Genomic DNA, 16964 nt, shown 5'->3' with positions numbered 1-16964 from the left:
AAGTAATTTCTTGATTCAGGTTTACAAGATGGCAATTATTTGATGGACACAATTTTGAAAAGAAAATGCTGTCACTTTTGTAAATAGCAGTTTATCCAGTATCAGTGGCTCAAATACAGATTACTCACAACCTGTAGATAGTCTGCTTAAATGTGCCAAAGTATGATTTTTTTTTTTCTTGGTGCATTTAAAACAATATTTGTTGAGTATAATATTTATGTGTGCAATAAGAATTAGAAACAATAAAATTAAACTTACCAAACAATTACAAAAAATAATCGAATATATATTTTTATTTAAAGTATTTACAGATTTTTTCCCCCCTCTCCCACATATGATATAGCACCACATTGAGTTAGTGAATGAAAATAGTTAACTATTTGTTTGGGTTGATGTTGGTGACGCATAAACTAAAAGCACAAAAAAGACACTTCAGGTTGTGCTTGTGATCTCTACATGCCTTTATGAGAAATTCAGCAACCTACAAAACTCTTGCTGCAGTAAATGAAATGAATGGTTGAACATGGATGTTAGACATGGTTTCCCCCAGGCACAGTGACCAGAATTAATTTGGAAGAATTCATTCAGCTCTGCTGCACCACAGTGAGCTGGCACAAGAGTCATCCGTTTTTGCAGGCTTCGAGGGGCTAATGGTTGCTCTTCTGCTCACTCCTTGTCGTGTTCATCTTAATCTTTGCTGACGAACTATGTAAAAGAGAGAAGATGCCGATTTCATATTCTGTTGCACAATCCAATAACACTTTAAATGATTCCTTGTATTATACATGAATATTTCAAGACTATCTGACCATGGATTCAGGTTTCTTACTCATGTCATTGTTTCGTGTGATGGCCATGGCGGCTCTGGCTCGGGGACCCTGCTGGGTGAAGTGGTAGCCAAATCTCAGGATACTGGAGTTGTTCTCCAACATGGAGGCAATCTCCATCTCAACTGAGTCTCCAAGTTTTTGTCGCTATATGATACATGAAAGGATAACACAATCAAGCACTGAGTCCTTTTTTCCATTGTGAATTAAATTTGAAAGCAGTAAGAAAAGCATGTCATTGGGTATGAGTATTAACTCAGTTATTTCATACTTGGACAATAAAAATTAGGATGTCTTGTTTTGGTTGCTGTGCATAAGTCTTTTTTTATATGTTACCATGAAAATGGGAAATGCATGCATTGATGGAAATGGCAAAGTCTGCACAGTTCTAATGAGCTTGAAAATTAATAGTTGGTGTTACCACCATTTTTCTTCTTTTAGGCAGACTTATAATTTTTTTTTAAATAGTCTTCAGGAACAGTTCTCCAGGCTTCTTGAAGGACATTTAAAGCTTCTCTGCCAAGACGATCCCACACTGCTTCAGTAATGTTCAGGTCCAGCCTCTGGGGAGGTCATTCCATGTTTCATTGTGTTTTTCAATTTAATTTCTTTCTTTTTTTTTTAGATTACACTGCACATCATGCTGAAATATGCCAAGTCTTCGGTTAATAGCTCTTTTGGAATCACTTTGTTGGTACAAAATTACAATTTAATGTCTGTAAAACTGTAGATGTTGGCATTGTTTTGCACACAAATGGTACGTTTGTGTGCCAGGCTTAAATTATTCTACAGGTGAGTATCAAAGTGGCTTGCAAATTATCAGCTGTAGATGCACAGCATGTCCAATAATTTGTTTCTAACCTGGTTGTCAATCTTGAGCTCCATCAGTGTGGCGTTATTAGCCATTGCTTTGATGATCGCCATCATGCCGTCTGCAGTGATGAAGTTAGACTCGATGTTAAGACTCTGTAAGCTGGTGTTCTCCTGCAGCATCTCAGCGCATGCCTAGAAACACAGACAGAAACGCACATTGAAACTATATTTTTCTTCCACATTTTAAAAGCTCTTAAGGACTTAAAAATATTTTTTATAGTCAGGTGGCAGACACATTCGGATATAAACTATAGTTTACCACAGTGCATCTGAAGAGCAGGTGACAAAGAAAAGGAGATCTTTATAGAATCTGAAGGAAAACTTCAGTCATTGCAATTAATCTCTTTTTATGTGAAACAATATTACACAGTAGAGGTACAACAGTACCTTAAGTTGATATTTTACACTACAAATAAATATCCTCTAATACCCTCAATCAAGAGTCATTCAGTAAACAAACAGATCTGTAGCTAGAACGAGATATAAACTGTAAGACATTTCTAAGATTTTTATATCAAAGAAATAAATACCATAAAAATTGATTTAAACTTTGAGGAAATTTGCTGTCATTGGCAAGCAGTTGATAATTACAGTGGGTAATTTACTCACATATGCCACAGGGTCGTTGCTTCGGGTTGCAGCGATGCTCAGAAACTCCACGTGAGAGTTTCCTTTCATCGCTTCAAAGATCTCTTTTAGTGTTGGGATGGGAATGTCCTGCAAGGAAAATACGGAGATGTTCAGTTCGCAAACAAGGAATACTTGATAAGCTTGCAGATCCGGGTTTTGCAGCCAAGGATCAGTATAGCATATGACATGAGCTGGTTCACTGAAACGATTGTGTAATATTTGTTGTCATATGGGAAATTAATCTTGTTTGGGCGTTTAAGGACTCTGAGTCCAGCTTCAAGCTCCCTTTGACAAACATTTTTTTTTTATCTGTGCATAATTTTTTCATAATTGTGACGTTCCAATGAGCTGACCTTGATGTTGTTAAGGTTGACTTCAGTCAGACTGCTATCATTGTTGTGAATTCTCTCCAGGGTTTCCTCCACATTGGTGGGGTTTGGAGGTTCTTCAGGGAAGACCTTGAAAGGATCTGGTTTCACAACGCCTGAAGGAGATAAATGATCACAACTTTGGCTACAGTGTAAACGGTACACAATAAAACATACAGTACTGTCACATGTCTGTCTGCATTTCATTTTAACGTCTGTCTGTGTGAGTATAAGCAATAGCTCATAAATGTCTTTGGCTTTCAGACATACTGTTGATGCCCTCGGTGTTGGCGATGGTGCCTGTGGTGCCCAGAGCATCGTAGTACTGCTTGTTACTCATCAGCGTGTACATTCCAAGGATAGCTGTAAATACAGGAAAACAATCACCATGAATACATTCAGATAAAAATATCTATACTATTTGAATAAAATCAGAGAGTTGTGCCTCTGTTATACTTATTTTTTTTAGCTAGTTTTAATGGTGTGTCCTGTGTCCCTGTACTGATATACCAAAGGCAAGTTTGTTAATATTGCTTTGCTAGGAAAAAATGTTTCTGTGGCGAGGACAAAACCTAAAGTGCCACAGTTAGTTTTTCCTTTTCCTTCATCTCCTGTGTGTGTCTATGTGTGTGTGCACAGGTGTTTGATGAGATAAGGAAACTGTTGTCTGAGTTCAGTGGGGACTTCTAATCTTACACTTTCGAGGGGCCCCCAAGGAAGTAAAGATACCTTGCACAATACACAACTTTCAGGGTCAAGCTGCGGGCCTCTAGAATTCTTAGTGTTATTATAGCTGACATTGAGACAGTGTTAATTTGTGACAACACAAAGTTAAAAGAAGAAAAGACTCTGTTTAGGGGCACCTAAAGTATTTGTCAGGTCAAACTAATCCTAAAAATACATCAATAGCAAGTATTTAGAAAAGGTGAAGGAAGTACTGCTTTTCTTAAGTAACACTAACTATATCTTTGCATCATTCCTGTTGCATTAAGTTGAAGTTATAGTTCAGTGTTCACTGGCTTTTTTGTTTTCCTGTTTTTAGGTTTGTTATGGAGGTTGCCAGTGGTCACAATCAGCAATACGCTGACCCATGTCTGTCAGCTGTTTGATGTGGTAGTGCAGGACGGGCGTATCGCATTTAGATTTTCTTAAACAGCTGACACCTCAGCAAAACAAAAACAATAACACTGCAGGACAATAAAACCAAGACATTCACGTGATGCACAATAATTGTGTTCAGCGTTAGATGTTAAAAATAATTATTTATACCTTTTTTGTTTTACAGTAACTGCTAACATATGCTAAAATTGTGATGTAAAAAGATATTCTCCTGCTTTTACATGTTATACCTCTAAGCTTAACTGTATAGCAATATGAGCTGATCATAAATGCTATAAAGACCATTTCAAAATACAAAGTATACCTGTCATATTAGAGTAGTAATGTCAAAGTAGCATTTACTGCTGAAATGTAGCAAAGAGGAACCCAAACTGGAAATAATAAAATATTAAATAAGAACCTCACAATCTGCATATTAGTGCAGGAGTTAGTATTGTGTTATTTTATTGTGTTTAATATGCACTGTAATATTATAGTATCATAATATTCACGGTAGTTTTAGTAGTTTGAAGATTAGGTGACAATATACTGTGATAATTTTTTTCCCAATTTCTGCAGTTTATCATTGGATAAAATTACTGTTGTCTTCATTATTATATTCATGTGAACTAGAAAAAAAATAGAACTCACGCAAAAAAATAGAACTTACACTTATATAAAATATTTACTAATGAATACCTTCTACAGCTGTTGAATCGGGGCTTCTTTTTCTATTGCTGTTACTCTTTACAACCAGGAGGAGGCAGACTTCAAGTTGTTTTGTGTTTTTTTTTGCTCTTGTCGAAACCTGCCAGGTCCAAAGTCTCTGACAAACCAACTGCTGTGACAGCAACACCTCCCTGCATAGCACCTTCCCACCAACCTCCTCATTCAACGTCGGAGTATTTCTAACCATGGGAAGGTCCTTGTGTGTGTGTGTGTGTGTGTGTGTGTGTGTGTGTGTGTGTGTGTGTGTGTGTGTGTGTGTGTGTGTGTGTGTGTGTGTGTGTGTGTGTGTGTGTGTGTGTGGCGGTTAAGGGGAGTATTTGCCATGGACACCCATGCCATCCTAAAGTGGCTAAATACACTAACAGCAACCTAAAAAAAATTAATGCTGGAATTCTTTTAAATAAACTGAGATAAATCTAAATAAATCAAGACAAGATCAATTTAAACCAATTCAAATAAACTGCTATTGTCTTATATAAATCAAAATCCTTAAGTGATTTGTTGGACATGCCAGCCAGGCTATTCACTCCCTTCAGTCTGTTTGCCAGAAAGCCCCAACAATAGACTGACAGAGGCTAACCGAGGTTTAATCCCCATCTGGACTCTATCCAAGCTTAAAACGGCGGTCTCTCTGTCAGACTCATGGTGCTGGACAAACATGTTCCCCTACTATGCCTTTCCGGATGCCTGCCTGCCTGTTTGGCACATCAGGGGAGTCTAACCGCCTGTTCAGGGTTTCACACTCAATAAAGCATGTTTTATGCTTCAGTTTGACTTTGCCTAAAATACCATCCGGCATTTAGGATTAATGGTGTGTAGAGGATTTTAGAAAATCTAAGGTTTTCCGTTTTCATTTTTTCTGCATTTGTAAAATAGCTCCCCCAAATAGGTCTTGTCCAATTACTGATGAGCAACGTAACTCACTGAGGAAGGCTGTAAGGGTTTTGATTTCTCTCTAACATTTAAGAAACCCAGAAAGGGCATTGCACAGGATACTGTTAACTTTGACAAAGCTGCAGTTGTCATACTGTCACTACATTTTCTTTAGTTTGGCTGTTTACCATTACTACTAACCTAAGATGCATTAGTACATTAAAAAATGTCAAAATCACCTCTTAAATTATTTTATTATTCAAGAACAAAGCAATCCAACAAGTGTGAACTTTTTTTTTAATTTCAAGTTTCTGGAAACATGGAAAACTGAGGCTTTATCTGCAAACACAGTATGTTTTAAACAGATACAATATCTTTGCCTCCACCATCCCCATGTCCACTCCACCCTTCCTTCGGTGGCCTGGAGCCAGACCTATTTATTTTTGTGTTGCTGAGCGTGGGGAATTGGACCCCGTCACATGTTTGGCCATGTCATTAACCGAGCTGTCTCAGTGTTGAGGGAAACAATATAAAGCTAGCAGTAGAAAGAGAATGGATCTGTATAATAGAACTATGTGGGTCAAAGCCGCTGTGATGAAAACACTGAGGTCACAGTATGCTGTGCATGTCATTGTTGGTTAATAAGCACCGACTGGTGGGAAATTGCATGAGGACAAACAGATGACATCACACATAAAAAAGATGTAATTACAGACATTTTTACATGTCATAGGTGAGTCGGGGTCTTGGTGTTATGAATGCCGGCTCATTAGTACGGCTTACTGGGACAGAACCGTTGCTAATATTCGCATTTAACACTTTATTTTACCCATTTCATCCCTCACAAAAGTACAAGAGGGCAATGGCTCTGGTTTCAAAAAGATGTTTGGTTATGTAGAAGTCTATGAGAAAATGACCCTCCAGCTCCTTTGCCTGTGATCTCAGTAAACATTTCCCTAACAAGTTTACGGTCTCGGTCTCTAGTTCCAAATCTTATCAAATAAAAACAATGTTCATTTTATAAATTAATGGTCCTCATTACAGTTGGAATGAATGATAAAGCAACGTATGCTTTACTTCACAAGTTGCTGAGCATGCACTGTTCCTTGATTTCTCAGTCAGATCTGTTCACTGGAAACGATGAGCAGATCTGACTGAGAAATCTGTCTCCTATTGTATGTATGTGATTCATGAAGGCAACACTGGTTCCCCTCATTACAGTATTAGGGAGAGAACAAACTAAAGGACTATTCCTTAAATATGAGATTGCTGTTATGTTTTGTCTTTTGTGCATCCTGGGATAAACTGCCACCCTGTCCAGTATGCACCCAACCTCTCCAACTTCCCTGCAAGCCTCCACTGGATAAGGGGATGGATGGATGGATACATAGTTTTTTTTTTCTAAGAACTTGTGGTCAGAGTAGTAGTTGCAGTTCCCTTTTACCTGTGATTACCTGTAGGATCGTTAGATGTTTAGCTCCTGAAATACAGACTAAATATAGATTTTGGAATTATCTGCAGCCTGATAAAGCCTGTCATAAAAGCGCCCTGTTTACTAAGTTGCACTTGTAAAAAACCAATGTGTATATAGTATATATACTACATAAGTATAGTGCTGCCAAACAATTAGTAGTAATAGTAAACAGTAGCAATAGTAAATCTTACCTGCAATATCGCACATCTCTGCATCAGTGGCATTTTTCAAGGCCTCCTCTAGCTCTGGTTCCAGGATCACCTGCTCATGCAGGGGGATCTCTGGTGCTTTCTTGGCCACAAAAGGCTTTCCTAGATACAGAAAGAAAAAGATGATAAATAAGAAGACAAAAGCAGGCAAAAGGGTAGCAAAGGCCAAAAAAGGTAGTTAAAAAAAACTACAAAATATCTGATGTTGTTTGTTTATATATATATTTCTTAATGAAGTTATCTATCTAATAATTTCACTTCTCATGAAAGCTTTATTTGTATGATTTTTCCCAAAACATATCACAAATGGAGCTTTAATAAACTCAGGTTTCACTTAATCCTACACGGTGCTTTCTCAGCTCTTTTTTGTGCTCATTTATCTTCACAATTTCAGTGGTGAATCCCAAGAACATCTGCTTTTCGCATCACTAGTTTCCATTTATTGCAAATTCCATTGTTGATATTAGTGACTAACTATTCCCAATTGAAAGGGGAGATATTGAAAGTGCTTAGATAGATTTTTACTGTATGTTCAAACTTTAGCCTGAAAACAAAATTAAATGACTTGCTGCATATTATGTAACAGGACACCTACATAAATCCTCAGACAAAGAATCTGCTTTCCCACCTTTCTTTTCACCGGTGAAGGGCACCAGGTCCTCCCTGTCCTCGTGCTCCATGGCCTGCTTCTCCAGGTGCTTCATCAGGGCGTCACGGTCAAATGGCCCCGTCGGGGTCTTCTTTGTCTGATCTCGTTGCCGAAAGCCAGCCGGCAGCATGGCATTCTGGGAGAACATCGGATCATATTATGTTGATGGGAAAATAAGACTAAATTAGTAGAAAGTTTTAGGTATATCAAATGATCTGAACAGAGAAGCAGCAGAATTTATTACCCAAAAGATAGCTGAGAAGGTTCCTTGTTGTCTTCCTTCCTTGTTATCTTACTTTCCTTCTAAGAATTATATAAAACGTCTAGACTCACTCTTCTTGCAGGTAATGTTCTACCCTGCACTGAAAGTGCATCAAATGAACATTTTCTGCAAATGGATGCTATTTTTTTTTTTTTACATCTAATGTGAAAAGTGAGAGACCCATTAAAAAAATTTTCTTTTATGAAAGAAGTCACTAAAATGAAATGTAATTTGTAACCCATGCACTTTCTGCATTGTAGAACCATGTTATTTTATCTTTATAATTGGGTAATGTTTGATATGGCAACACTACAGTTTACTGACTGAGAGGTATGCTTTAAAACGTCATCATTTGCTTTTACTCTCCTACTAGTAAAAAATTTACAAGTAACAAAGGGTACAAAAAATGTAGTTCTTGCTTTAGATGTCACATACTTCCCACATGTCTGATGGTTAACAAGCTACTCCTGATGTCGGGTAGATTTTCGGCACAAAGGTAAGACTTGTGAATGTCAGGAACCAGCTATTAAAGCCCCATGACACTGGAAAAGCAGGTTTTAGGTCAAATCATCCATACCTCAGGGTCCATCTCCTGCAGCTCATACTCCAGCTGATCCAGCTCCGCGGCACTAAGGCCTTTGAGGATGGCATCCTCATCAATGTCCCTGGGGTCTGACATGGTTCCTGAGGCTGTGAATCACATATACACACACACACTCATACACACTGCTGCGCACCCCTGGGTAAGAGGGCACTGCCAGTAAAAAAGGGGGGAAAAGAAGAGAGGACAATCAATCTTTATACTCTTTTATCTAAAATCTTTTTTCTGTCATACCTTGGTTTCTTTTACTGTGTCCTATTTCCAACCCTCTTTTACTTATCTTGTGCTGTCACTTATTATGTTAGAAACTCTTACAATAATATCAGTTTCATTGTAAAAAGCTTAGCTTTGACTGTTAATCATGCAAGACAAAGGAGTGACTGAGTACTGTTTTAGCATTACTATAGCCTACATTAAACATGTTGCAGTGTAAACACAGGCTTTTGAAATCCTCAGCCAGATGCTAACAGAGGATGTTACAGCTCATGGTCAGAAAGCTTAATCCGCAGATCTACTGACTATATAAGTAAATGATAAACCACCCAGCTCTTATTTTATCTGGGATCCTCTTGGAAACCTGTCAAGGACCACAAGGGGTCCCCTTCTTTGTATTTTGTCAACCACTGTCCTTGGCAAGTAGCATCATGATCTCCTATCAGCTGCCCTATCCAGAGTGCTTCAATAATGCTATTATGATAATAATAGATGCGCTTCCAATAATACATCTGCAATACTCAGGAAAGCAGTGTCTGTGGAAATATGCTACAGCAGCCCCCAGATCACATTCTTGCATAGTCTTTATTTTCACCTTAAAGCAAACTGCAGCAGAAGAGCCCACTGATGCTTTGCAGTTTTAACAGAAGAGAGTCAGTGACACGAAGAAGTGTAAGCAACGAAAGACTGAGAGCGAGAATGAGGTCTTTGTAACTTTAAACCCTCAGCTTACCACACAGTGACTAAGAATAGTCAAATGGAGAGAAGAGAGGAGTGGAAAGTGCAATCCCTTATTTATCATTGACAGACACTCGCTGATACAGTTGTGGACCCACCCGAAACATATCTGCACCCAGGGATGAAAACTCAGTGACACAGTTATGCTTTTGACACATTAAAACGTTGCAGTTAATTCACACCAGCCTCAAATAACAAAGAGTGTGGTCTACATACAACACCACAGGGCTCCCCAAACATGAAAATACCACAGTGACAGAACATGTATACATCTGGGTCAAAGTATGAGTAATGCAGCTATCAGGTTAAAGGGCCAGTGTTTTCATTTTTACTCCAAATTTTTTCCCAACTTGGTCACAGAGCGAAAACCATTGCAGATCAGGTCATACAATATTGTATCTTGCAGGCAGTCTGCTAGCGTGATGTCAGAAACCACTCACATCTATAACTCCGAGTGTTTTATAGCAGGCAGTTCTTTTGCATGACAACATAATCACGTGCTCAAGGATGGATTAGGACAGCATAATTCAGAGTAACTTTCCACTATCCAAAGTGATCTGAAAAGTGTACTTTTCCAGCACTCAAATAACTCTATTGTGGTTGCGAGGTTTTGTGTTTCAGGGAGCCCTTGCTCTTTATTTTCATTTATACTGAAACAAAGTTTGTCGAAACACATTCAAGATGGTCCAAATTAGTGACTGCATATGTGCAGCAGATGTCAAGTTTCTCATTTCCATTTTTAAATGAATTGAAAATAAAAGCTGTGTATCAAGATATAAATTATTTATAACAATGGTTTACAACATACAAATGAGCCACATCCCCTTTTAGGATTTTCACTTGTTTTCTTGATCATTGTTTTTTCAAAACAAAAGCACAAACACATGAAAAAGCTGAAACATTTAACACACAAAATTTCTGATATGAAAAGTTGAATAAGGACATCGGCCTGAGGTGGAAAGGCACACCTTGTGTTTGTTTGTAAGGCCCTGTGAGTTTGTTGTGTCACCAGAGTTTCTCTAGAAAATCAGTAAAAAATAATGTCGTGATACAACACAACCAAATGAGTTGGTTTCCCTGACGACGCCATGGGAACTTGGTTACCATGGAAATAGAACTGAACTGCACTGTTCTGCATTATTCCAGAAGCTCTAAATAACTTTGCGATTAATGGGCATTCTATTCTATTCTATTCTATTCTAATCTGTTCTATTCCATTCTATTCTATTCTACTCTATTCTATTCTATTCTGTTCTGTTCTATTCTATTCTACTCTATTCTATTCTATTCTGTTCTGTTCTATTCTATTCTATTCTATTCTTCATAAAACGTCTGAGACTGAAAGCTTGTTTGTGTTCTTAGTCACCGATCAGGTTACATTTTATTAGAAAGGGCAGACAGACACACACAAACACACAAATACGCATACACATACAGGACAAAACAATGACATACATCAATTTCACAGACCTAACCTAACCAAAAGCCATGTTTCTACCCATAAAATTTCAAATCTTTATTGTGGGGATTTCTTTTCATGCCCACAGTAAAGTCTAGTCCCCACACATAATGTGACTGTGTAATACTGAGTACTGTGTATACACATATGTGTGAAAACTCTGAATTCAGAGTTTTTTAAACAAAATATAGGCCATTAAATTATATTGTACCCCACAAAATAACATGTACTAAAGTATATCTTTATTTTCATCAACACTGCGTGCCTCTAATGTGTAAAGCCAGGGACGCAAACACTGGATCGCATAAACCAGTGTTGAGGAAGATAGAGGAGATTTAAAAGATGCAGCTTACAGGTCAAGGTGAGGCATCAATCTACTTAGACTCACTTTTTACCACGGATGAAAGGTTTTACCAGTCTCTTGACAGTAAAGCTCCCCCAGCTCTTTAAAGTAGACTCATAGCTATAAAAAAAACCCCACTAAATATCAGTCAGCTACAGAGTCATTCATCTTTTGCTGGACCATCATGTCACAGATGCAGACAAAAATGCTTTAATGTGACTTCAGATCAATAAAAGTCATTACAGTGAACTCCTTTTTTAAAATGCCTTTTTTTTCACAGAACACTATCTGGTAATCTGTCAAATCAAATCAATAAATTGGTAAATTTAAAGATGCATTGTGGGGCTTTTTTCTATGATCAAAAGAAAACTAATGATGTAATCTGCAATGCCTGATAAATGTCATTTTTTACCTATTCATATATATTTATGTTAGTCTGACTCATGCATTTGAAGCAGACAGTGTAATAAATCCAAAACATTGTGACATGAAAAAAAATGAGGCTAACTAGATCATTCATTTTTCCCTTTTTTTAAAGTGGTTTCTGGCCAAACTCAGCTCATGTGATTTGCCTGCTGTCAAGCCTTTGAGCCTTACTTATTGATGAGCTAAATACATGGCTGTTCTGACCAGCTGAGAGTGAGGGCTCAGACAACTGGATACCAACAGCCTGCCAGCGCCGAAGAACATATTTTCTTAACTTATAGAGGCTTGAAGGGTCACATAATCACAAAGGGAAGATAGATTAGGGGGAAAATGACAAATCAGAAAGCTAACCTTCAAAGTATCAAAAGGCAAAACTACCACTGAGACATGAAAACTACAAAACAGAGTCAAAACTTTACAATTTTGAGGGAATTGCTTGCTGTCAGCTTTGGTAGACTATAGAAAATAGCACTCTGGTAAACTAACAGTCTGATCAAATGATGTGTTTTGACACATTCCAGGAAGCCCCTGTCCACATTGGAAACAGATGGTGTATTTGTGCATGTGCATCTGTCTCCAGCAGTCCCAGCAGGGTTTCTGCATGATAGAAAGCAAAGTGGGTGTGGAGCAGTGCAACGACCGTCACCTGCCGCTGCCAGCTGGCTCTGGACCGTTCTTTTTCCAGTTAAAATCTCAACCACGTCCTGCACCTGCAGCTGCTCTAGTTATAGGAGTCGTGATCTCAGCTAAGCCTGGCTATAAATGTACAGCTACATGTTATTGATGTTTCATTGAAATACAGTTTTGTTTTTAACCTTTAGTGAGATCACAAAAGTCCAATGGGTCATATTTTTTCTGTTTTGATCTGAAAAAGTTTTTTTTTTCAAATTCAGATAAATTTGATTCTTTGTTTCAGATAAGACTGTGTCATTTTACGTAAACCTTAAACCGTCTCTTGAGATAAGTACTGCTTTTGTAAGCAGCATTCAATTCAGGTCCCTTTTAACCCATTGCTTTGACTCATTTGTATAAACTGTTTTGCATCAAGTAATTCTACCTCATAAAAATTAAAACTAGAAACTAAATGTTATTTTAGCTGTAAATCAAAGACTGTCGCTATTGACGTATCCCCCACTCTCCTTTGATTAGATCACACCTATGCAGGCCAACTTCATATAACTTGCTCAAAGGGAGCAAAAGTCCAGTCAGTCAGAATAACTGAGCTCACAGGGCAAATTTCAGCTAAGACTGATAAGCACACGGAGTTTTCCTCAACAGGAACAGACGCCTGGTCTCCACTCCCCTTGATGACTGCACCTATTAAACCAGTGTTAAGCCAGTGTTACAGTTTCTGCATCTACAACTATGCCCGCTTGGGTCCAAGTGACATAAATTTGTTTTGATCACACAAACTTGTTTTAGCAGACACTACACTACACTGTGCACTGCTCAGGCACAATGTAGTGTCTCCAGGCATATGCCAAGAAGGCCTGAAAAAAGTGGAATAAGAACAACTGCTCATCCATGGTGTCTGCAGCTGTCAGTGTGTGTGTCTGCAACAGTTAAAATCCTGCCCTTACAAACCTTCCATCTCAAGCCATCTATTGAGTTTCTACAAGCATTTTCACAACTATGTTGTCTACAGCAGCTCCAGTATTGAGAGATTTCAATGCTTGAACTTCTGTGAAGTTATTTGAAGAAAAAAATGGGTGCAGCTTCATTTTGGAGCAACGATTGTTAGAGGTCTGAAGGATAGAAGCACTTATTGTGAATGCATTAAAACCATGACTCACTATAAGGTAACTTTTATCATCGTATAACTTTTATCATATTTAATTTAAATGCAAGGAGTTCTAATGAATACATGTCAAAGTACTGCATTTAAGCAGGCAGCAGGGATGAGTTACAGTGCATTTTACAAGTAAAAGACCATTACAAGCGTCTAGATTTCATAGTGACAAAGGTTACGCACTCATAAATGCTCCAAGATGATTTACACTCTGCTTCTGTGTCAGTGCATTATCTTTCCTGGAACATAAATAAACTTTAAAGGGATTCCAAATACTGTACTGCACTGTTTCCCTTGCTCTTTTGGTAGATCCAATTTTCTGTAACGTTAGCAGAAAAAGGTTTTTTTTCTTTTTGCTCGTGAGCAGGCTAAGGCCTCGTTCTGCCACCGAGAGCTCAGAAGATTTGTCACCAACAGCGAGCCATCTTCTCCACGTCTTACCGACCAAGTGTAACATTCCAAATCACCCTTCAGCTTAATTTTAGCTTCACAAGTCAGCTACTTACAGCTGTGTGAATCCTCCCCAGCTTGGGTTGCTCCGTGAGACCAAGTCAGAGCACCATTTTGAGCACCCTAAGAACCACTTTGCTGGGGGGTTCCATTGAAGAAATTCATTTTTAAGACATACTGTGGCTTTCACTAACATTGTACCTGAGCCAAAAAACCCAAAAGGTCCCATCTACATAAAATGAAAGGTCCCTGCTTTTAATATAATTACACCATTCAATCCCAAAAAGACAATCTGACCTGGTGATAATAGTAAAACATCAGACACTAATGGATGTTAAATGGAAAGGACGAGCAGGCCACGTGTAAACTTTAGCCTTTTCTGGTTTCCAAACTTTGCAGACTCCTGAGACAACATCTCCAAATCCCCGGTGACAAATTACTTACACAGTGATGGGCAGCCTACAAATACCATACTGATAGATTCATTTAAGTGAATGTCTTTTAGATGCTATATCTGGGAGAAAAACCCCCAAAAAACTCATTTCTGATTTATAGTTAAATCAACCACAAAAGCACAGAACTTTACAGAAACACCATATTTTTGGACAATACCATTTGTCTAGCACCTTTCTCCTATTTTACAAACACCTCATAGTGACACAACAGAGTGTGGATGAAGGAAAGCCCCACAAAGAGGCAAAGAGATGCCATTAAAACATGCCAGTAAAAACTCACTGAAACAGACACAGAGAGCAGCCTCACACCTACCTTCACAGAAGTGCAGTGCTGAAGCCCCTGGGCAAGGCAGAGCCTGCTGTCAGAGAAACTTGTTTCTCTTTTTTCCCTCCTCTCACTCTCTCGACCCCCTATTTCTCTCCCCACCCCCCACCCCTCTCTCCTGTGTGTCAAGCTTCAGGGCTGCTATGCTGAGACCGGCATACTGACAGCACTTTGAGAAGTCAGCATTTTATTATTTTGGCTGTGTGACGGAGATGGTAGAGAGTCGTGTAGAAAGGGGGGCGAGAGAGAGAAAGAGAGAGACTGAAGTGGGGAATCAACCACATTCATCCTTCAATTAAAACTTAGCGGCGGGCAGAAGGAGGATGGCTGACATCTAGTGGTCAGAGCTGAGATGTACATCAAAACGGTAAAACTTCAAACCTTTTTTATTTCAGTAGGTGTTTTGGTTTTGTTTGATTATATTTTATTGTTTTTTACTTCATTTGGCAATTCATGTTCTTGAAGTTAAGTTTGCTTTTAATGAAATGTGGTATATAAATAAAACTGCCATTTCAATCAGAAATGAGATGACACACTCACATTAACAGCACCTTTATCACACTTTTGTCTGTTTTATCATTGCTTCATTGTAAATTTTTTGCTTTGATAAAGTGAAGAATTGTACTTCAGAAAGCATCATGTTGGCATCATTTGAGATCATTTTTTGTTTCAGCAATAGATGCTTCTCACATTTGTGCCATGAATTGGTTTTAGATGGTGTTGCTAACAAGTGGTAATGACGCTGAATGTGTTAGTGTTTTAGTGCAAACATTATATACATCATTTTATTTCTATTCATTTATTGCAATGACTTCAAATTGAACAAATAATAAAAGATTTGTACATAAGAAATGTTTTTAAAATAGTCAAAGTGTCACAAAATACACTTTTACACTACAATCAGATAGACCTTGAAAGTAGCAGGACCCTCTTTTGTCTACGGAAGTGCTTTAATTCTTCATAGCACAGATTCAACAGGTTGCTGTCTAAATCTATGACCTTGGTTCATATATACATATTGACATAATATAAAACATTTTTTCATGTTTTATTTTAATGTTTCACCAAATTCTGAATGTCACAGCAGAAATGTTCAGTTTTGTGTTCTTTATTAACAGGAGTGGTATCCTGTATTATTACTATTTATTATTATAATATATTGCTGCTGCAGTCCATTTGTTTTAAGGTACAGTTTGTGTGTTCAGATTTGCTCCTTACCTTAACTGTAACCAGTGGTTGTCTGAGTCACTGTTGAGCACTGTCCTGTTGACTTGAAGCAGTGTGGTCGTTCTCAGGTTGTCTTGACCATATCTACATGCATTGAGCTGTTTCCGTATGACTGTTTAGATTAACTGCATTTCCCAATAACTGTGTAACAGTGACCTTTGACTGCAGAATGGATTAAAGTGTTTTTTACTTTAGAATCAGTAGATGTGACGTATATATCTTTCGACCATTTAAGGGTTTTATCTTACACAGTTTTTGTTGTTGTTGTTGCTGTTGTTGTTGTTTTTATGTACAGCTAATATGTTCCATAAAAGCACAATGACTATGACGAGACTGTTGTTTGGTTACTTTTTAATCCAGTTTATGTTTTTTTTTCATTGTCTTGTCAATATGAAAAATGAATAATTATTGAAATAAAATGAAAATAATAATAATTCTTGGGACTGTCAAAAGAGTTTTTACTCCAGTGGCCCACAAATGTAATGCAGCCAATGTTCAGATTAAAGGGCTCCAGAAGGGCCTGCCTGGCGACACTGTCCCAGGCAGAGTAAATTGGACCCTTGATTTTTTACTAATAGGAGCTGCCAAATTTGCTCTTGGTCTGGCCTCTCACCCAGGATCAATTAGACTTGAGAGACCCTACCAGGGGTGAATTGCCCCCAACAACATACATTATATTGCCAAAAGTATTCACTGATCTAGCACCTTGGCATGCAAAATGCTTCCACAAACATTTGTGAAAGATTGAGTCACTCTCAGGAGCTCAGTGAATTCCAGTGTGGTACCATGATAGGATGCTTCCTGTCTAACAAATATAATCATAAAATGTCCTCACTACTAAATATTCCACAGTGAGCTGGTTTGTAACAAAGTATTATAACAAAATGGAAGTGATAAGGGAACAACGGAAAGTTCGCCATGAAATGGTATTACCATGTAAAATTAC

The 16964-nt window shown here is 38.0% G+C and overlaps 1 protein-coding gene across 2 annotated transcripts; it reads right to left on the bottom strand.

Annotated features, from left to right (window-relative positions):
* Window positions 1-275: 275 nt before the first annotated feature.
* On the bottom strand, window positions 276-16142 carry tmod4 (tropomodulin 4 (muscle)). Of its 2 annotated transcripts, none has more exons than XM_026183615.2 (10): window positions 16010-16142; window positions 8570-8746; window positions 7710-7866; window positions 7064-7183; window positions 2969-3061; window positions 2684-2814; window positions 2310-2417; window positions 1689-1832; window positions 830-974; window positions 276-705 (listed from the first exon to the last, which is right to left on the bottom strand). In XM_026183615.2, the coding sequence occupies exons 2-10, from the start codon at window positions 8669-8671 to the stop codon at window positions 683-685; spliced, it is 1023 nt and encodes a 340-aa protein (XP_026039400.1). In that variant the 5' UTR covers window positions 8672-8746; window positions 16010-16142; the 3' UTR covers window positions 276-682. The 2 variants fall into 2 exon arrangements, with proteins under 2 accessions (XP_026039400.1, XP_026039399.1); XM_026183614.2 differs by lacking the exon at window positions 16010-16142 and adding an exon at window positions 14780-15059.
* Between the last annotated feature and the right edge of the window lie 822 nt (window positions 16143-16964).

The sequence above is a fragment of the Astatotilapia calliptera genome, chromosome 11 (genome assembly GCF_964374335.1).
Source record: "Astatotilapia calliptera chromosome 11, fAstCal68.1, whole genome shotgun sequence".
In the NCBI taxonomy this organism is placed as follows: domain Eukaryota; kingdom Metazoa; phylum Chordata; class Actinopteri; order Cichliformes; family Cichlidae; genus Astatotilapia; species Astatotilapia calliptera.
Note: the sequence above shows the minus strand (reverse complement) of the source record. Positions and strands in the feature narration are given on the sequence as shown.

Bases quoted from the DNA above. Each gene is read 5' to 3' on its own strand.
- tmod4 (XM_026183615.2), bottom strand. From the start codon at position 8,671: ATGTCAGACCCCAGGGACATTGATGAGGATGCCATCCTCAAAGGCCTT. The intron at 7,867-8,569 runs GTATGGATGATT...ATGTTCTCCCAG, and splicing joins TGCAGGAGATGGACCCTGAG to AATGCCATGCTGCCGGCTGG. The intron at 975-1,688 runs GTTAGAAACAAA...TGTATCATATAG, and splicing joins AGCTCAAGATTGACAACCAG to CGACAAAAACTTGGAGACTC.